We start from the raw sequence: 21816 nt of genomic DNA on the forward strand, positions 1-21816 counted from the left end.
TTGTCATGAGGGACCATAGTGGCTTGTGGGTCTGTGTACCCACATCCATGCCCACACATGGAGGAAGAGCAGGTCCTAGCCTTTTCGGGGCCTAAAGCAACATTTTGTTGGGAGGCACCTCCCCACCTTGAGAGCAAAACATTTTAGCACCCTCCCTTCCCCTTTCTTGATAGTATAGAGATTTTTTTTTTTTTTTAAAGTATACGATTTAGAGCTAATTTCATGCAATTCTACATATTTTGCCGTAGGGTAGAGAGAAATGTCTGCTGTCTTTAATATGATATCTGAGTGAAAGTGACTAACAAAATCAATGGGGGGCCCCCTGGTTGGTAAGTCCACCATGATTACTTCAAGTTTAGATAGCTGGAGTTTTGGCCTGCCTAGTGACATCACCAGGTGACAAATACATTATTAGACCAATAGGAAAGCAGCGTTCCAAACCTCTCTTCCCAATAACAGCTAGTTTTCATTTGTACCCTCCCCACTCAGATCACTCCCAGACAGTACTAGCAAAAATTATTGTTTAAGAAAATTGCTCTTTGCGAAGAAACAATTTTTTTTTTTGACCATTTAAATTTATATCTATTTATATATTTAATCACAGTAAGGTACTTAATTGTTACCCAGATAGGATTTGATATTGTGATTAAAACAGCTGCAATGAACCTTTAAATATACATTTAGATTATTTTTTTTAAAACACGTCTATATGTTGAGGATTACACCCTACTTTGTAGTGCGCACCATCGGTTGAAACACAACATGCTCTTAAATCCCCGGATGAGTGTCATTTCAATCATAGTTCCATAAACCTTCAGACCACTGCAATTTGAATTGAATTACATTTACATTACATTTAAGTCATTTAGCAGACGCTCTTATCCAGAGCGACATACAAATTGGTGCATTCACCTTATGACATCCAGTGGAACAGCCACTTTACAATAGTGCATCTAAATCTTTTAAGGGGGGTGGGGTGAGAAGGATTACTTTATCCTATCCTAGGTATTCCTTAAAGAGGTGGGGTTTCAGGTGTCTCCGGAAGGTGGTGATTGACTCCGCTGTCCTGGCGTCGTGAGGGAGTTTGTTCCACCATTGGGGGGCCAGAGCAGCGAACAGTTTTGACTGGGCTGAGCGGGAACTGTACTTCCTCAGTGGTAGGGAGGCGAGCAGGCCAGAGGTGGATGAACGCAGTGCCCTTGTTTGGGTGTAGGGCCTGATCAGAGCCTGGAGGTACTGAGGTGCCGTTCCCCTCACAGCTCCGTAGGCAAGCACCATGGTCTTGTAGCGGATGCGAGCTTCAACTGGAAACTCTCCTTCCAGACCCATATCAAACATCTCCAATCGAAAATCAAATCAAGAGTCGGCTTTCTATTCCGCAACAAAGCTTCCTTCACTCACGCTGCCAAGCTTACCCTAGTAAAACTGACTATCCTACCGATCCTCGACTTCGGCAATGTCATCTACAAAATTGCTTCCAACACTCTTCTCAGCAAACTGGATGCAGTTTATCACAGTGCCATCCGTTTTGTCACTAAAGCACCTTATACTACCCACCACTGTGTGTTAGCCAGACAGATACTGTGTGTTAACCAGACAGATACTGTGTGTTAACCAGACAGATACTGTGTGTTAGCCGATGGCCACATGACGGGACTCTTGCATTGATTATTTGTTGTCTTGAAGAATATCCATCGGAGACCATTTCACTGAGTAATGAGCTCACTTGAACATTGTGTGTGTGTGTGTGTGTGTGTGTGTGTGTGTGTGTGTGTGTGTGTGTGTGTGTGTGTGTGTGTGTGTGTGTGTGTGTGTGTGTGTGTGTGTGTGTGTGTGTGTGTGTGTGTGTGTGTGTGTGTGTGTGTGTGTGTGTGTGTGTGTGTGTGTGTGTGTGTGTGTGTGTGTGTGTGTGTTGTGTGTGTGTAGACAGTCAAGCCTAAGGAAGGCTGGCAGGTGTACAGCTCGGCCCAGGATGCAGAGGGGAGGTGTATCTGTACAGTGGTGGCTCCTGAACAGAACCTCTGCTCCAGAGACGCCAAGGAGGGACAGCTCCGTCAGCTACTGGAGAAGGTTCTAGATACACACACACGCACATTATGAACCAACGTCACTAGCATTACTCTCTATCTATGATATTAATCTATGAAATATGGGCCTTTAATGTATTCTGTCTGTATAGCAGGCCAGGGGGTTTCCCTATCTTCTTCACTGTGGTCCAGTGTGGTAATGTTAACACTAATGTACAAACATGCCTTAGGGCAGTTTCAACCAGGCCATTTCAGGATCTCATCATTGGAATCAGAGGAGTGTGGATAATGTAGCTCAGAGTTCTAGTTTGATGTAGTGGTGATTTTGTTGGTTCTTTTTTGTAGAAGTCAAACACAATGGAGGAAGCATTGTAACTAACTGTTGGTTGAACTTGGTCCAGACCCGTTCCACACCAACTGATGAGCTATAAAAAAAAAATTAAAAGAATACACTTGAAATTAAACCCACCACTGTTGTCCCTATCCTTTAAAAATAAATCAACCTTTTTATTGACAAAAGAAAACCAAAACAGTAGTCAAAACCAATGCCAACGTCAATGCCTCTTCTTCTTCTCTTGTCCTGTAGGTCCAGAACATGTCCCAGTCAATCGAGGTGCTGAACCTGCGGACTCAGAGAGACTTCCAGTACATCATGAGGATGGAAGGCCAGTTCAAAGAGCTAAGGTCAAAGTTCAGACAGATAGAGACCAACAAGAAGACACAGGTCAACAGAAACTTCCAGGTAAGTCTGTTTGATAGGAAAATTAGAGGAACATTTGGAGGGACATACAATACCCTTTGACACAATGCTAATGCTAATGATTGATGTTCCGGGAAGCTAATGATTGATGTTCCGGGAAGCTAATGATTGATGTTCCGGGAAGCTAATGATTGATGTTCCAGTATGATAATGATTGATGTTCCGGAATGCTAATGATGAATGTTCCAGGATTCTAAAGATTGATGTTCCAGGAAGCTAATGATTGATGTTCCGGAATGCTAATGATGAATGTTCCAGGATTCTAAAGATTGATGTCCCAGGAAGCTAATGATTGATGTTCCAGGAAGCTAATGATTGATGTTCCTGGATGTTAATGATTGATGTTCAGGGATGTTAATGATCGATGTTCAGGGAAGCTAATGATTGATGTTCCGGAATGCTAATGATGAATGTTCCAGGATTCTAAAGATTGATGTTCCAGAAAGCTAATGATTGATGTTCCGGGAAGCTAATGATCGATGTTCAGGGAAGCTAATGATTGGTGTTTAGGGAAGCTAATGATTGATGTACCAGGAAGCTAATGATTGATGTTCCAGGAAGCTAATGATTGATGTTCCAGGAAGCTAATGATTGATGTTCCAGGAAGCTAATGATTGATGTTCCTGGATGATAATGATTGATTTTCCTGGATGATAATGACTGATGTTCCTGTATGATAATGACTGATGTTCCTGGACGATAATGACTGATGTTCCTGGATGATAATGACTGATGTTCCTGGATGATAATGACTGATGTTCCTGGATGATAATGACTGATGTTCCTGGATGTATAATGACTGATGTTCCTGGATGATAATGACTGATGTACCTGGATGATAATGATTGATGTTCCATGCAACATTTTGTCCGCTGGGCTTGTGTTTGTCCTTCCACAGGAGTTGAACTGTATGGAATTGAACCCTGTGTTTCCCTCTCTATAGGAGTTGAAGGGTAAGATGGATGCCCTACAGCCTCTGATCCCTGTGTTGGAACAGTACAAGACAGATGCCCAGCTCATCTCCCGGTTTAAACAGGAGATCAGGAACCTCTCCATGGTGCTCACAGCCATCCAGGAGGAGATAGGAACCTACGACTCTGAGGAACTACAACAGAGGGTCCTGAGTCTGGAGAGCAGGCTACGCAACTGCATGAGCAAACTCAGTGAGTCACAAGCAAACACACGGACAGACACTCCAGTGCCATTCAGGATTCTTCTTTTGAGCTCGGTTTCTATTATAGCATATTGGATGACTGTCATTCATATTCTATTTACCAAGCTCAATGTTACAGTGATCGGTTTAGGCTACTACAGTGGCTCGCTGTCACGTTCTGACCTTAGTTCTGGCCTGGTATGGTTCTCAATCAGAGGCAGCTGTCAATTGTTGTCCCTGATCGAGAACCATACTTAGGTAGCCTGGTTTCACCTTTTAGTTGTGGGTGATTCTTTTCTGTGTCAGTGTTTGTTACCACACGGGACTGTTTCGTTTGTTTCGTTTGTTTGACTTTGTTATTTTGTATTTTGTAGTGTTCAGTTTTTTCACATTAAAATGGACACTTACCACGCTGAAAATTGGTCCGATATCTCTTACTCCTCGGTCAGAAGAGGACGAGCGTTACACTTACAAAAGTATTCACCCCCCTTGGCATTTTTCCTATTTTGTTGCCTTACAACCTGGAATTAAAATTGATTTTGGGGGGGGGATCATTGGATTTACACAACATGCCTACAACTTTGAAGATGCAAAATATTTTGCATTGTGAAACAAACAGGAAATAGGACAAAAAAAACAGAACTTGAGCATAACTATGTGAATTCAAATAGACTTCATTACAATTAAGAAGCAAAGCCGAGCAATACCATGGAAGAACTGAATCTCCATTCTTAGTGCTCTGCTTTTATACGGTTTTACCCTTACATAAACATCGTCACTCCACTGTATGAATCTGGTTGTCTTGCTTAGTTTCCATTCTCTTATTGGCTCAGACATTGGGGCATAGATTCTATTGGACACTCCTACTGCAGGTCTAATGGTGCCTATAAGTGATTAGCTAATGTTCCTATCCAAAGATCTTCACAAGTTCAGGTCTATGTTGTCTATGTATGATTAACTGATGTTGATGTTGTCTATGTATGTGTGTGTTCCAGTAGCCTTCACAAGATCAGCTTCTACACCTGCATTGCTTGCTGTTTGGGGTTTTAGGCTGGGTTTCTGTACAGCACTTTGAGATATCAGCTGATGTACGAAGGGCTATATAAATACATTTGATTTGATTTGAGATATGGCCCAGGCACACATCTTGTGTTGGTCTCCCTTGCCTCATCCACACGGATTCTGCTCAGATATGGCCCAGGCCAGTCACATCTTGTGTTGGTCTCCCTTGCCTCATCCACACGGATTCTGCTCAGATATGGCCCAGACCAGTCACATCTTGTGTTGGTCTACCTTGACTCATCCACATGGATTCTGCTCAGATATGGCCCAGACCAGTCACATCTTGTGTTGGTGTCGGAGATCTTTGTGGGCTATACTCGGCCTTGTCTCAGGATGGTAAGTTGGTGGTTGTAGATTTCCCTCTAGTGGTGTGGGGGCTGTGCTTTGGCAAAGTGGGTGGGGTTATATCCTTCCTGTTTGGCCCTGTCCGGGGGTGTCCTCGGATGGGGCCACAGTGTCTCCTGACCCCTCCTGTCTCAGCCTCCAGTATTTATGCTGCAGTAGTTTATGTGTCGGGGGGCTAGGGTCAGTTTGTTTATCTGGAGTACTTCTCCTGTCCTATTCGGTGTCCTGTGTAAATCTAAGTGTGCGTTCTCTAATTCTCTCCTTCTCTCCTTCTTTCTCTCTCTCGGAGGACCTGAGCCCTAGAACCATGCCCCAGGACTACCTGACATGATGACTCCTTGCTGTCCCCAGTCCACCTGGCCATGCTGCTGCTCCAGTTTCAACTGGCCTGGGCCCTAGGACCATGTCCCAGGACTACCTGACATGAGGACTCCTTGCTGTCCCCAGTCCACCTGGCCATGCTCCTGCTCCAGTTTCAACTGTTCTGCCTTACTATTATTCAACCATGCTGGTCATTTATGAACATTTGAACATCTTGGCCACGTTCTGTTATAATCTCCACCCGGCACAGCCAGAAGAGGACTGGCCACCCCACATATGCTCTCTCTAATTCTCTCTTTCTTTCTCTCTCTCGGAGGACCTGAGCCCTAGGACCGTGCCCCAGGACTACCTGACATGATGGCTCCTTGCTGTCCCCAGTCCACCTGACTGTGCTGCTGCTCCAGTTTCAACTGTTCTGCCTTATTATTATTTGACCATGCTGGTCATTTATGAACATTTGAACATCTTGGTCATTTTCTGTTATAATCTCTACCCGGCACAGCCAGAAGAGGACTGGCCACCCCACATAGCCCGGTTCCTCTCTAGGTTTCTTCCTAGGTTTTGGCCTTTCTAGGGAGTTTTTCCTAGCCACCGTGCTTTTACACCTGCATTGTTTGCTGTTTGGGGTTTTAGGCTGGGTTTCTGTACAGCACTTTGAGATATCAGCTGATGTACGAAGGGCTATATAAATAAATTTGATTTGATTTGATTTGGTCTACCTGGCCTCATCCACACGGATTCCGCTCAGATATGGCCCAGGCCAGTCACATCTTGTGTTGGTCTCCCTTGCCTCATCCACACGGATTCTGCTCAGATATGGCCCAGACCAGTCACATCTTGTGTTGGTCTCCCTTGCCTCATCCACACGGATTCTGCTCAGATATGGCCCAGACCAGTCACATCTTGTGTTGGTCTCCCTTGCCTCATCCACACGGATTCTGCTCAGATATGGCCCAGACCAGTCACATCTTGTGTTGGTCTCCCTTGCCTCATCCACACGGATTCTGCTCAGATATGGCCCAGACCAGTCACATCTTGTGTTGGTCTACCTTGCCTCATCCACATGGATTCTGCTCAGATATGGCCCAGACCAGTCACATCTTGTGTTGGTCTACCTTGCCTCATCCACACGGATTCTGCTTACGTTCTATTTGTTTTTACATGTTTACATGGTGGTGGCAGCATCATGCTGTGGGGATGTTTTTCCATCAGCAGGGACTGGGAGACCTGTCAGAATTGAAGGAAAAGTGGGAAACCTGTTCCAGTCTTCTAGAGATTTGAGATTGGTACGGAGGTTCACCTTCCAGCCGGACAATGACCTTAAGCACACTGCTAAAGCAACACTCGAGTGGTTTAAGGGGAAACATTTAAATGTCTTGGAATGGCCCAGACCTCAATCCAATTGAGAATATGTGGTAGGACTTAAAGATCGCTGTACACCAGCGGAACCCATCCAACTTGAAGGAGCTGGAGCAGTTTTGCCTTGAAGAATGGGGAAAATCCCATTGGCTAGATGTGCCAAGCTTATAGAGACATACCCCAAGAGACTTGCAGATGTAATTGCTGCAAAAGGTGGCTCTACAAAGTATTGACTTTGGAGGGGTGAATAATTATGCATGGTCAAGTTTTCAGTTTTTTTAATGTTATTTCTTGTTTGTAAATATTTTTCAAATTCAAAGTTGTAGGCATGTTGTGTAAATCAAATGAAATAAACCCCCCCAAAAATCTATTTTAATTCCAGGTTGTAAGGCAACAAAATAGGAAAAATGGCAAGGGGGTGAACACTTTTGCAAGCCACTGTACATGTGGAGGTCTGAAAACTGATCAACTTTGATGTTGGAGTGAACTGTGACGGTCTCTTTAAAGGTGTCTCGTTTTTTGATCCGAATCTAAGCAGTTTCTTACCTGGTACTGGGAATGTATTAAGGGAAACACAGCATGTTACATTTTTGATGTACCTTAGTGTATCAGATAGGCTCATTAGTGAGATGGAGCTGTGTGACCTAGGGTACATCCCAAATGACACCCTATTCCCTATATAGTGCACTAGTTTTGACCAGAGCCCTGTGGGAATAAGGAATAGTGTTCCATTTGGATGCACCCTAGGTCACAGATAACAGGTGTTCCAGTGGTCAGAGGCATGAAATGAGATGTTACGAACTAACACAGTCAGGGGAAATCTAATCTGAGTGGTGTGTGTGTGTGTGTGTGTGTGTGTGTGTGTGTGTGTGTGTGTGTGTGTGTGTGTGTGTGTGTGTGTGTGTGTGTGTGTGTGTGTGTGTGTGTGTGTGTGTGTGTGTGTGTGTGTGTGTGTGTGTGTGTGTACGTGTGTGTGCGTGTGTGTGCGTGTGTGTGTGTGTGTGTGTGTGTGTGTGTGTGTGTGTGTGTGTGTGTGTGTGTGTGTGTGTGTGTGTGTGTGTGTGTGTGTGTGTGTGTGTGTGTGTGTGTGTGTGTGTGTGTGTGTGTGTGTGTGTGTGTGTGTGTGTGTGTGTGTGTGTGTTTGTGTGTGTACGTGTGTGTGTGTGTGTGTGTGTGTGTGTGTGTGTGTGTGTGTGTGTGTGTGTGTGTGTGTGTGTGTGTGTGTGTGTGTGTGTGTGTGTACGTGTGTGTGTACGTGTGTGTGTGTGTGTGTGTGTGTGTGTGTGTGTGTGTGTGTGTGTGTGTGTGTGTGTGTGTGTGTGTGTGTGTGTGTGTGTGTGTGTGTGTGTGTGTGTGTGTGTGTGTGTGTGTGTGTGTGTGTGTGTGTGTACGTGTGTGTGAACAGCATGTGGTAAACTGATGAAGATCACTGGACCTGTGACAGTGAAGACCTCTGGTACACGGTTTGGAGCTTGGATGACTGATCCACAGGCCTCCCCTAGAAACAACCGGGTGAGTGGAGGGAGGCCAGACCGACAGGCAGAGACCGAAAAACAGATAGTTTCTCAGACCAGGGGGTTTGATCTAAACACAGACACAAGTATGATACCTCAGTTTCAAGGGTGTTTATTTAAACCAAAAAATAAAATAAACCCGGTTTCCTCTTTCGGGTTACCACATTCTGGCCCCCGGGGAATGCTGTCTCCTCTGGGGTAGAACACAGAGCCCCTTGGTTCTAGCAGACCGTGAGGATGTATATCCGGTAGCAACCTCTCACCTCTTCCAACCTCTCCCTTGTGCTGACCTCCTGGCAGCTTTATGGGCCCCTAGATTACTCTCCAGCCTCAATCAACCACGACGACACTCCCCCTGGTGGCTAATGTGCCAAAATCCAGTATTTTGACCCTTCGTCAACCCTGTGTCACTTCTAGGAATATTTAACCCACTTAATCCCAAGATTTATCCTAAACTTAATCCCAAAATTTATCCTAAACTTAATCCCAAGATTTATCCTAAATTTAATCCCAAGATTTATCCTAAACTTAATCCCAAGATTTATCCTAAACTTAATCCCAAGATTTATCCTAAATTTAATCCCAAGATTTATCCTAAATTGAATCCCAAAATTTATCCTAAATTTAATCCCAAGATTTATCCTAAACTTAATCCCAAAATGTATCCTAAATTTGCACCATCATTGTAAAACCCTAGTTATTTTGTTTCTTTGACAACGTCTGTCCCTCATTTCACGGTCAACACTTTTACGTGAACTGAATTCTCCTCTTAATGTGGTAAAACTATTTCTTTACAGAATATTTTTTTCTAAAGAAACATCTAATAGTCAAATAATAGCTTTAAAGCAGGTGTGCTGGTTTCACTCTGTTTGTCCCTTGTCTGGTGTTTTGTGATGGAAAAACTGAGTGGAACGAGCATTACACGTCAACCCTGTTACTAATAGATAGACAGACTAGAAATGTAAATGACGTGAAGCTGGCATTCAATTGTCACTCCCTGTTGCATACAACACGCTTCCATTCCTCCCAAGGGAAGTTATGGCTGATCCAAGATAAACCCAGTCATTTTATTTGATCCTTAACTTCTTACTATAGTATTCATTGTTATTTCACCTATTGAGATAGGAAAACATGTTTTATGAAGTTGAACGTTCGTTTTATGACAGAATGTTGAAATTCGGTATAAAATAGTTACAGGACACTTCAAAAGGATTGGTGGAACGACCCATGTGCTGTGTTGTGACTAATGTACGTACAGAGTGGACCGTTAAATTGCTAATGTTCTCTTGTACTTGTGTTCTAACCCAGGTCTGGTACATGGATAGCTACACCAACAACAAGATCGTCAAAGAGTACAAGTCCATAGCAGACTTTGTTTCCGGGGTCGAGTCTCGAACCTACAACCTGCCGTTCAAGTGGGCCGGGACCGACCACGTGGTGTACAACGGCTCTCTGTACTACAACAAGGTCCAGAGCAACATCGTGGTGTGTTACCGCTTCGAGACGGGGCGCGTGGTAACCCAGAGAGCCCTGGAGAACGCCGGCTTCCACAACGTCTACCCTTACACCTGGGGAGGCTTCTCCGACATAGACCTCATGGCCGATGAGCTGGGTCTGTGGGCCGTCTACGCCACCAATCAGAACGCAGGAAACATCGTCATCAGCCAGCTCAACCCCGACACGCTACAGGTCCTCGGAACCTGGAACACGGAATATTCCAAACGGAACGCGGGGGAGTCCTTTATGATCTGCGGAACACTCTACATCACCAACTCTCACCTGACTGGCGCTAAGGTCTACTACGCGTACTCCACCAAGACCTCCAGCTATGAGTACACAGACATCCCCTTCCATAACCAGTTCTTCCACATGTCCATGTTGGACTACAACGCCAGGGACCGGGCTCTGTACGGCTGGAACAATGGACACCAGGTTCTGTTCAACGTCACGTTGTTCCATATCATCAAGACAGAGGACGATTCCTGAGGAAGAAGAACCTCTGGAACACTAATTAACATTCCTGGTGTTCCGGTGTTCCGTCAGTCATTGTGGGAGTTCTGTTGTTGGGTCTCTAAATGGTATTTTTTGCTCTCTTCTTTTGACAATCCATCTTCGGATCTATTGGCTTCCCTTTCAAATTTCTAATGCAAGAATTACTAAAGATGTTGGCTCTGAACTGTCTCCCAATGTCATGACAGAGTCATGATATTCTCTGGTAGTCCTACCTAGCAACCCCCATTTTAAATCATCTGGCCCTCTAACGATGACATCATGCCCTGACAGTCTTCCTCATTTTCCTCTCTTTTGACACAAGCCTTTATTTTCACTTTATCCATTTATCCCTTTCCTTTCAGCTACTCTACACTGGACTCTATGAGAGATTGTCTGGGCTTGGTAACATGGCTCTGTTTGGCTGGGCTGGGTAACATGGCTCTGATTGGCTGGGCTGGGTAACATGGCTCTGATTGGCTGGGCTTGGGTAACATGGCTCTGATTGTCTGGGCTTGGGTAACATGGCTCTGATTGTCTGGGCTTGGGTAAAATGGCTCTGATTGTCTGGGATTAGATAACATGCCTCTGATTGGCTGGGCTGGGTAACATGCCTCTGATTGGCTGGGCTGGGTAACATGGCTCTGGTTGGCTGGGCTGGGTAACATGCCTCTGATTGGCTGGGCTGGGTAACATGCCTCTGATTGGCTGGGCTTAGGTAACATGGCTCTGATTGGCTGGGCTTGGTAACATGGCTCTGATTGGCTGGGCTTAGGTAACATGGCTCTGATTGGGTGGGCTTAGGTAACATGCATCTGATTGGCTGGGCTGGGTAACATGTGTCTGATTGTCTGGGCTGGGTAACATGCCTCTGATTGGCTGGGCTGGGTAACATGCCTCTGATTGGCTGGGCTGGGTAACATGCCTCTGATTGGCTGGGCTGGGTAACATGCCTCTGATTGGCTGGGCTGGGTAACATGCCTCTGATTGACTGGGCTGGGTAACATGCGTCTGATTGGCTGGGCTGGGTAACATGCCTCTGATTGGGTGGGCTTGGGTAACATGCGTCTAATTGGCTGGGCTGGGTAACATGCCTCTGATTTGGTAACTTAGCTTTTGTATCCATTGCAACAGTATCAATAGGAGTATGCCTTATTCAGTGCAGTCTGTTCTGTAAATCCATAGGATAACTGGTGTCCTGTCCTGCATGAATGTCTATGATAGCATGTCTAGCTCTCCGTGGTTTGCATCTCAAATGGCACCCTAGGTCCCAAAGGGCTCTGGTCAAAAGTAGCACACTATATAGGGAGTAGGATTTCATTTTGGATGCAACCTACGGCTCTCCTGATAGCAGCGAAACTCTGTCTGTGGACTCTCTCGGCAACCATCTCTCTTTCCCACTGTAACACAATTAATGAATATTGTCTGATTATACTGTATATGGATGAACAGGAAAATACACATTTATATACACAATTAGTGTTACATTATGGAAATAAAATGATTATTGTTTTTGATTAAGTATTGATTTGCACCGAATATTAGTTTGTGTTGGAACTGCAGCGATGTAGTATCTTTATTTTGTAACTTGATGAAGAATCGATTGTATGCGATAACACATTACGCTAACAGTGGTCTCTACGGGCACCATTCAGACCTAAGATAAGTTGACTTAATACGGACTTAAGTCAAACATTTGACCTTAAAGACGGAATGCGCCGGACGAGGAAACAGCGCCACTGGCCGTCTGCTAAGAAAAACGTACAGTACATATTGTGTTGTTCTATCGCACGTACAATGGTGTCAGAGAAATGGTGTCAGAGAATGGTGTCAGAGGATTGGTGTCAGAGAAAGGGTGTCAGAGGAATTGTGTCAGAACAATGGTGTCATAGAAATGGTGTCAGAGAAATGGTGTCAGAGGATTGGTGTCAGTAAAATTGTGTCTGGTGAATGGTGTCCGATAAATGGTGTCAGATGAATGGTGACATAGAAATGGTGTCAGAGGAATGGTGTCATAGAAATGGTGTCAGAGGAATGGTGTCATAGAAATGGTGTCAGATAAATGTGTCAGATAAATGGGGTCAGAGCAATGATGTCAGAGAAATGATGTCAGAGCAATTGATGTCAGAGAAATGATGTCAGAGAAATGATGTCAGAGCAATTGATGTCAGAGAAATGATGTCAGAGAAATGATGTCAGAGAAATGATGTCAGAGAAATGATGTCAGAGCAATGATGTCAGAGCAATGATGTCAGAGAAATGATGTCAGAGCAATTGATGCCAGAGAAATGATGTCAGAGCAATGATGTCAGAGCAATGATGTCAGAGCAATGATGTCAGAGCAATTAATGTCAGAGAAATGATGTCAGAGGGTAAAAAATCAGTGTTGGTTGTGGTAACTTCTTTGTCGTTGTAATATCTACAACAGACGTGGCTGTTTCACCACGAAGGAGTCCAGCTTTAATTCCATGTTTCAATGACTTAAGTCCAAGTCTCCAGTGTGAATCGGGCCAAGAGAACATAATAAAAATTAGCATTTGATAGTGATCTCTATCAGAACAAACTAAAGCCATTCTAATCAGAATTGCAGGAGAATAGCAGAGTAAATGAGCTCCTATGGTGCTTACCACTCTATCAGGTCTGACCTGAGTGTTGTTGACATGGTGTGTGTGTGTGTGTGTGTGTGTGTGTGTGTGTGTGTGTGTGTGTGTGTGTGTGTGTGTGTGTGTGTGTGTGTGTGTGTGTGTGTGTGTGTGTGTGTGTGTGTGTGTGCAGACGACCATGCACCAAAGCAAGCCTCCCCACCAGAACCCCTCCCCACCAGAACCCCTCCCCACCAGAACCCCTCCCCACCAGAGTCCCTCCCACCAGAACCCCTCCCCACCAGAACCCCTCCCCACCAGAGTCCCTCCACATCAGAACCCCTCCCCACCAGAGTCCCTCCCACCAGAACCTCTCCCCACCAGAACCCCTCCCCACCAGAACCCCTCCCCATCAGAACCCCTCCCCACCAGAACCCCTCCCACCAGAATCCCTCCACACCAGAACCCCTCCCCACCAGAACCCCTCCCCACCAGAACCCCTCCCCACCAGAACCCCTCCCCACCAGAACCCCTTCCCACCAGAGTCCATCCCCACCAGAGTCCATCCCCACCAGAACCCCTCCCCACCAGAATCCCTCCACACCAGAACCCCTCGCCACCAGAACCCCTCCCCACCAGAAGCCTTACCCACCAGAACCCCTCCCCACCAGAACCCCTCCCCACCAGAACCCTCCCCATCAGAACCCCTCCCCATCAGAACCCCTCCCACCAGAATCCCTCCACACCAGAACCCCTCCCCACCAGAACCCCTCCCCACCAGAGTCCATCCCCACCAGAACCCCTCCACACAAGAACCCCCTGTACGTACAGCACTTTACATTGAACCGATCAATAGATGTGATTGATGTCTTACTAATGAGATGGCATACTGTCCTCAGAGAATATTATCTGTATCCCAAATGGCATCCTATTCCCTCAATAGTGCACTACGTTTGACCAGAGCTGGTCCAAAGTAGTGCACTATACTGTATAGTGAATAGGGTGCATTTTTTTGTTGAAGACCTGGTCAGCAAACATCTGATCTGTTGCTCTCGTCTGACGTCAATCTATCAGTCAAATATATTTCTAAAGCCCTTTTTACATCAGCCGATGTCACAAAGTGCTTGTACAGAAACCCAGCATAAAACCCCAAATAGCAAGCAATGCAGGTGTAGAAGCACGGTGGCTAGGAACAACTCTGTAGAAAGGCAGGAACCTAGGAAGAAACCTAGAGAGGAACCAGGCTCTGAGGGGTGGCCATCCTCTTCTGGCTGTGCCAGGTGGAGATTATAACAGAACATGGCCAAGATGTTCAAATGTTCATAGAACCCCAACAGGAGATTATAACAGAACATGGCCAAGATGTTCAAATGTTCATAGATGACCAACAGGAGATTAGAACAGAACCTGGCCAAGATGTTAAAATGTTCAAAGATGACCAGCAGGGACAAGTAATAATAATCACAGTAGTTGTCGAGGGTGCAGCAAGTCAGCACCTCAGGAGTAAATGTCAGTTGGTTTTTCGTAGCCAAGCATGCAGAGTTGAAAACAGCAGGTCCGGGACAAGGTAGCACGTCCAGAGAACAGGTCAGGGTTCCATAGCCACAGTCAGAACAGTTGAAACTGGAGCAGCAGCATGCCCAGGTGGACTGGGGACTGAGACCTGAAGTAGACCTGAGGCATGGTCCTAGAGCTCAGGTCCTCCTGGAGGGGAGGGAGAGAATTAGAGAGAGCATACTTAAATTCACACAAGACACAGGAAAAGACAGGAAAATACTCCAGATATAACAGACTGACCCTAGACCCCTGACACATACAGTGAGGGGAAAAAAGTATTTAGTCAGCCACCAATTGTGCAAGTTCTCCCACTTAAACATATGAGAGAGACCTGTACTTTTCATCATAGGTACACTTCAACTATGACAGACAAAATGAGAGAAAAAAATCCAGAAAATCACATTGTAGGATTTTTAATTAATTCATTTGCAAATTATGGTGGAAAATAAGTATTTGCTCTCACAGACCTGTAACTTCTTATTTAAGAGGCTCCTCTGTCCTCCACTTGTTACCTGTATTAATGGCACCTGTTTGAACGTGTCCACAACCTCAAACAGTCACACTCCAAACACCACTATGGCCAAGACCAAAGAGCTGTCAAAGGACACCAGAAACAAAATTGTAGACCTGCACCAGGCTGGGAAGACTGAATCTGCAATAGGTAAGCAGCTTGGTTTGAAGAAATCAACTGTGGGAGCAATTATTAGGAAATGGAAGACATACAAGACCACTGATAATCTCCCTCGATCTGGGGCACCACGCAAGATCTCACCCAAAACCACAAGGGAGGACCTAGTGAATGACCTGCAGAGAGCTGGGACCAAAGTAACAAAGCCTCCCATGGTGTGAGGGCTGTGCTTTGGCAAAGTGGGTGGGGTTATATCCTTCCTGTTTGGTCCTGTCCGGGGTATTGTCAGACGGGGCCACAGTGTCTCCTGACCCCTCCTGTCTCAGCCTCCAGTATTTATGTTGCAGTAGTTTATGTGTTGGGGGGCTAGGGTGAGTCTTTTATATCTGGAGTATTTCTTGTGTCTTATACGATGTCCTGTGTGAATTTAAGTATGCCCTCTTTAGTTCTCTTTCTTTCTCTCTCGGAGGAGGACCTGAGCCCTAGGACCATGCCTCAGGATTGCCTGGCCTGATGACTCCTTGCTGTCCCCAGTCCACCTGGCTGTGCTGCTGCTCCGGTGTCACCTGTTCTGCCTGCGGCTGTGGAACCCTGACCTGTCCACCGGACGTGCTACCTGTCCCAGACCTGCTGTTTTCAACTCTCTAGAGACAGCAGGAGCAGTAGAGATACTCTTAATGATCGGTTATGAAAAGCCAACTGACATTTACTCCTGAGGTGCTGACCTGTTGCACCCTCTACAACCACTGTGATTATTATTATTTGACCATGCTGGTCATCTATGAACATTTGAACATCTTGGTCATGTTCTGTTATAATCTCCACCCGGCACTGCCAGAAGAGGACTGGCCACCCCACATAGCCTGTTTCCTCTCTAGGTTAGTTCCTAGGTTTTGGCCTTTCTAGGGAGTTTTTCCTAGCCACCGTGCTTCTACACCTGCATTGCTTGCTGTTTGGGGTTTTAGGCTGGGTTTCTGTACAGCACTTTGAGATATCAGCTGATGTAAGAAGGGCTTTATAAATAAATTGATTTGACTGTAACCAGTGCCTGTAATCTGGTTCAGGTTATTAATCAACCTACCAGGGTTTTTACAAACATTACAGGAACAAGATAATTATATGAATCTATGACATTTTTACGAATACTGTCGAACTTTGTTCTAAAGCTGAATCTGTACCCATTGGATGCAGTGACCACAATATAGTGGCTATATACAGGAAAGCCAAAGTTCCAACAGCTGGGCCTAAAATAGTATATAAGAGATCATACCCAATATTTTGCTGTGACTCTAATGTGGACGATGTAAAAAATATTTGCTGGTCTGATGTGATTAATGAGGAGCATCCAAACGCTGCACTTGATGCATTTATGAAATTGTTTCTTCAAATTATTGATAAACATGCCCCTGTTAAGAAACAGACTTTTAGAACTGTTAAGGCTCCATGGATTGATGAGGAATTTAAAAACTGTATGGTTGAAAGAGATGGGGCCAAATGAGTGGATAAGAAGTCTGGCTGCACATCTGACTGTTACTAATTACTGCAAATTGAGAAATGATGTGACTAATCTCAACAAAAAGAAGAAGAACCTGTATTATGAAGCCAAGATCAATGATATAAAGAATGATGGAGAAAAAACTTGAGTATTTTCAATGAAATTCTGGGCAGAAAGACACATTCAACTCCATCTTTAATCAAATCAAAGGGTTTATTCATCACAAAACCATTTGATGTTGCCAATTATTTTAATGATTATTTAATTGGCAAAGTGGGCAAACTGAGACAGGAAATGCCCACGATAAACAGTGAGCAATTATACTCATGTATAAAAAAACTAATAATGAAAGAAAAGTGGTGCACGTTTGAATTTTGGAAAGTTAGTGTGGAAAAATTATTGTTAACGATCAGTAATGACAAACCTCATGACATTGACAATTTAGATGGAAAGCTACTGAGGATGGTAGCTGACTCTATAGCCACTCCTATCTGTCATATCTTTAATCTGAGTCTAGAGGAAAGTCTTTGTCCTCAGACCTGGAGGGAAGACAAAGTCATTCCACTACCCAAGAGTGGTAAAGCGGCCTTTACTGGTTCTGACAGCATGACCTATCAGCTTGCTGCAAGCTCTTAGCAAACTGTTGGAAAACATTGTGTTTGACCAAATACAATGCTATTTCTCTGTAAACAAATTAACAACAGACTTTCAGCATTCTTATAGAGAGGCCCTCAACACGGATACAAATTACTGATGATTGGCTGAAAGAAATGTATAATAAGAAGATAGTGGGAGATGTACTGTTAGATTTCAATGCAGCCTTTGATATTATTGACCATAACCTGTTGTTGAAAAAACTTAAATGCGATGGCTTTTCAACCTCAGCTCTGAATCCACAATATGGCAATCTATCTAATAGAACTCAAAGGGTTTCCTTTAATGGAAGCGTCACTAATGTCAAACATGTAAAGTGTGGTGTACCGCAGGGAAGCTCTCTAGGCCCTCTACTCTTTTCTATTTTTACCAATGACCTGCCACTGGCATTAATTAAACAAAGCATGTGTGTCCATGTATGCTGATGATTCAACCATATACGCATCAGCAACCACAGCTAATGAAGTCACTGAAACCCTTAACAAAGAGTTGCAGTCGATTTTGGAATGGATGGCCAGTAATAAACTGGTCCTGAACATCTCTAAAACTAAGAGCATTGTATTTGGTACAAATCATTCCTTAAGTGCTAGACCTCAGCTGAATATGGTAATGAATGGCGTGGCTGCTGAAGAAGTTGAGGAGACTAAATTACTTGGCGTTACCTGAGATTGTAAACTGTCATGGTCAAAACGTATAGATTCAATGGTTGCAAAGATGGGGAGAGGTCTAGCTGTGATAAAGAGATGCTCTGCTTTTTTGACACAACACTCCAAAAAGCCATTTCTGCAGGCTCTAGATTTGTATAATTTTGATTATGGTCCAGTTGTGTGGTCCAGTGCTGCAAGGAAAGACCTAGTTAAGGAGTGGGAGAAGGGGTTTGATCTCAGGTAATGGAAATTTGGCATATTTTAAGGAACACTTTTAAAGACACATGTTCCCTGTAAGCTAAACTAGAAAATACAATGTTAGAACCATCTTATATATTCACCCGTACTTAAATGAGGAGCTGTCTGTGGCAGAACTCAAGCTGCAAAAAAAAATGTAAAAAGCATTTGGCATTGATGAACTGCCTAATAAAGTTATAAAATCCCCTAAATTAATTGATACACATAATTTGCTCCAAATGTGTTTTGAGTACAGTATACTGACATCCACTTTGGTATAAATCTATAGGGAATCCCATTCTCAAAACGTCAAAGCAAAATGACCAGAGAGTGTCACTGAACGAAAGAGGCATATGTTTATTAAGTACGGCCTATAAAGTACGGTCATCTCAGTGCAAGAGGCATCACTACAGATCCTGGTTCGATTCCAGGCTGTATCACAACCGGCCGTGATCGGTAGTCCCATAGGGTGGCGCACAATTTTCCCAGTGTTGTTAGGGTTTGGCTGGGGTAGGCCCTTCATTGTAAATAAGAATTTGTTTTTAACTGACTTGCCTAGTTAAATAAAGGTTAAATAAAGGTGAAATAACCATCCTCAACAGCAAATTACCTTTTTATGGAGGATCAAAACATTCTGGTGGAAGAACTAAATGTTTTTTCGTAAATCCAGAACCTGTATAGATCATCACCATTTGCACAAACTGTATATAGATTTTTCATTTTTCTTATTGACTGTATGTTTGTTTATTCCATGTGGAACTCTGTGTTGTTGTATGTGTCGCACTGTTTTGCTTTATCTTGGCCAGGTTGCAGTTGCAAACGAGAACTTGTTCTCAACTACATGGTTAAATAAATAAGAAAAAAATATATATATCTTCTGGGTCGATACAAAAAAAACAGAAATAGAAGAGAAGTCTACTTTTGCACGTTTCGTAAATTTCGAGAAAGTTTTTGATTTTATAAATAGGGATCTTTTAGCCTATAGTTTGATAAAGACATATGGGGGTTGATGGGAAATTTTATCACGCAACCCAGTCTCTTTACAAAGTACCAATTTGCTTGTGTGCGTGTTAATGAATATGGTTGGTTTGTCCCACATCCTCAGGTGTAAAACAAGGAGACACCTTATCACCTACTTTGTTTGCTATATTTATTAATAAATTAAACATCTAAATATCGGACTAAAGATATGAGGAAATGCTACGTATCCTTTTTATATGTTGATGATATTATTTAGAAACTGAACGAGACCTGCAGAACATGTTGTTATCAACTGGGGCATAAGTTGGAGACTCACGATCAACCGGACAAAAAACACAGATTTTAGAAAACCAGGTACAAAGAGAAGTGGTTTCCTGTTTTTTGTGAAGACCATTCTTGAGTTTACTAGCAATTATAAATATTTGGGTCTTTTTTTAATCTATGAACATAGAGAACATATTTCTATAGAGAACATCTGCCCGACTCAGCAAGTAGAGCTCTTGGTGGAAGTTATGGGAAACTAATCCACTACAAATTATTGGTTATGCTACGTATTCCAAACTGTATCAGACATGGAGTCTGTTCTGGACTATTCAACAGGAGGGAGAGAGTGCAAAGAGGTATCTCAAAAACTGGATTTATTTATCTGTATATGATATGTATAAATATGTGATACTGCTCTAGGCATATAATTATTGTTTGCTATTAGGTATAGATGTTATTTCAGCCTCCGTGCTATGCATACTGCAGAGAACACTAGAAGAAGAACTATCACTGAATTACAGATAGTTACGCTTTCTACTTTCTACCACGCTAAATTCCAAGCTTCTGCCTCTAACCCTAGGAAGCTCTTTGCCACCTTCTCCTCCCTCCTGAATCCTCCGCCCCCTCCCCCCCCCTCCTCCCTCTCTGCAGATGACTTCGTCAACCATTTTGAAAAGAAGGTCGACGACATCCGATCCTCGTTTGCTAAGTCAAACGACACCGCTGGTTCTGCTCACACTGCCCTACCCTATGCTCTGACCTCTTTCTCCCCTCTCTCTCCAGATGAAATCTCGCGTCTTGTGACGGCCGGCCGCCCAACAACCTGCCCGCTTGACCCTATCCCCTCCTCTCTTCTCCAGACCATTTCCGGAGACCTTCTCCCTTACCTCACCTCGCTCATCAACTCATCCCTGACCGTTGGCTACGTCCCTTCCGTCTTCAAGAGAGCGAGAGTTGCACCCCTTCTGAAAAAACCTACACTCGATCCCTCCGATGTCAACAATTACAGACCAGTATCCCTTCTTTCTTTTCTCTCCAAAACTCTTGAACGTGCCGTCCTTGGCCAGCTCTCCCGCTATCTCTCTCTGAATGACCTTCTTGATCCAAATCAGTCAGGTTTCAAGACTAGTCATTCAACTGAGACTGCTCTCCTCTGTATCACGGAGGCGCTCCGCACTGCTAAAGCTAACTCTCTCTCCTCTGCTCTCATCCTTCTAGATCTATCGGCTGCCTTCGATACTGTGAACCATCAGATCCTCCTCTCCACCCTCTCCGAGTTGGGCATCTCCGGCGCGGCCCACGCTTGGATTGCGTCCTACCTGACAGGTCGCTCCTACCAGGTGGCGTGGCGAGAATCTGTCTCCTCACCACGCGCTCTCACCACTGGTGTCCCCAGGGCTCTGTTCTTGGCCCTCTCCTATTCTCGCTATACACCAAGTCACTTGGCTCTGTCATAACCTCACATGGTCTCTCTTATCATTGCTATGCAGACGACACACAATTAATCTTCTCCTTTCCCCCTTCTGATGACCAGGTGGCGAATCGCATCTCTGCATGTCTGGCAGACATATCAGTGTGGATGACGGATCACCACCTCAAGCTGAACCTCGGCAAGACGGAGCTGCTCTTCCTCCCGGGGAAGGACTGCCCGTTCCATGATCTCGCCATCACGGTTGACAACTCCACTGTGTCCTCCTCCCAGAGCGCCAAGAACCTTGGTGTGATCCTGGACAACACCCTGTCGTTCTCAACTAACATCAAGGCGGTGGCCCGTTCCTGTAGGTTCATGCTCTACAACATCCGCAGAGTACGACCCTGCCTCACACAGGAAGCGGCGCAGGTCCTAATCCAGGCACTAGTCATCTCCCGTCTGGATTACTGCAACTCGCTGTTGGCTGGGCTCCCTGCCTGTGCCATTAAACCCCTTCAACTCATCCAGAACGCCGCAGCCCGTCTGGTGTTCAACCTTCCCAAGTTCTCTCACGTCACCCCGCTCCTCCGTTCTCTCCACTGGCTTCCAGTTGAAGCTCGCATCCGCTACAAGACCATGGTGCTTGCCTACGGAGCTGTGAGGGGAACGGCACCTCAGTACCTCCAGGCTCTGATCAGGCCCTACACCCAAACAAGGGCACTGCGTTCATCCACCTCTGGCCTGCTCGCCTCCCTACCACTGAGGAAGTACAGCTCCCGCTCAGCCCAGTCAAAACTGTTCGCTGCCCTGGCCCCCCAATGGTGGAACAA

At 44.7% G+C, this 21816-nt stretch overlaps 2 protein-coding genes across 2 annotated transcripts in view; both read left to right on the top strand.

Annotated features, from left to right (window-relative positions):
- The window catches only part of LOC124042180 (noelin-3-like), a 13878-nt gene extending 1397 nt beyond the window's left edge, over nucleotides 1-12481 (top strand). Inside the window, exons 2-6 of the mRNA XM_046360583.1 lie at nucleotides 1927-2070; nucleotides 2614-2769; nucleotides 3731-3950; nucleotides 8433-8539; nucleotides 9850-12481. Of these exons, the coding sequence (XP_046216539.1) occupies nucleotides 1927-2070; nucleotides 2614-2769; nucleotides 3731-3950; nucleotides 8433-8539; nucleotides 9850-10527 (1305 nt within the window). The 3' untranslated portion in view covers nucleotides 10528-12481. The remainder of the gene's footprint in view (nucleotides 1-1926; nucleotides 2071-2613; nucleotides 2770-3730; nucleotides 3951-8432; nucleotides 8540-9849) is intronic.
- An 830-nt stretch (nucleotides 12482-13311) lies between these two features.
- On the top strand, nucleotides 13312-13956 carry LOC124040697 (extensin-like). Its single transcript, XM_046357771.1, has one exon. The coding sequence runs from the start codon at nucleotides 13312-13314 to the stop codon at nucleotides 13954-13956; it is 645 nt and encodes a 214-aa protein (XP_046213727.1).
- The last annotated feature ends 7860 nt before the right edge of the window (nucleotides 13957-21816 follow it).

Source organism: Oncorhynchus gorbuscha, linkage group LG08 (assembly GCF_021184085.1).
Source record: "Oncorhynchus gorbuscha isolate QuinsamMale2020 ecotype Even-year linkage group LG08, OgorEven_v1.0, whole genome shotgun sequence".
Classification (NCBI taxonomy): domain Eukaryota; kingdom Metazoa; phylum Chordata; class Actinopteri; order Salmoniformes; family Salmonidae; genus Oncorhynchus; species Oncorhynchus gorbuscha.

Coding starts and splice junctions, on each gene's coding strand:
- LOC124040697 (XM_046357771.1), top strand. CDS start 13,312: ATGCACCAAAGCAAGCCTCCCCACCAGAACCCCTCCCCACCAGAACCC.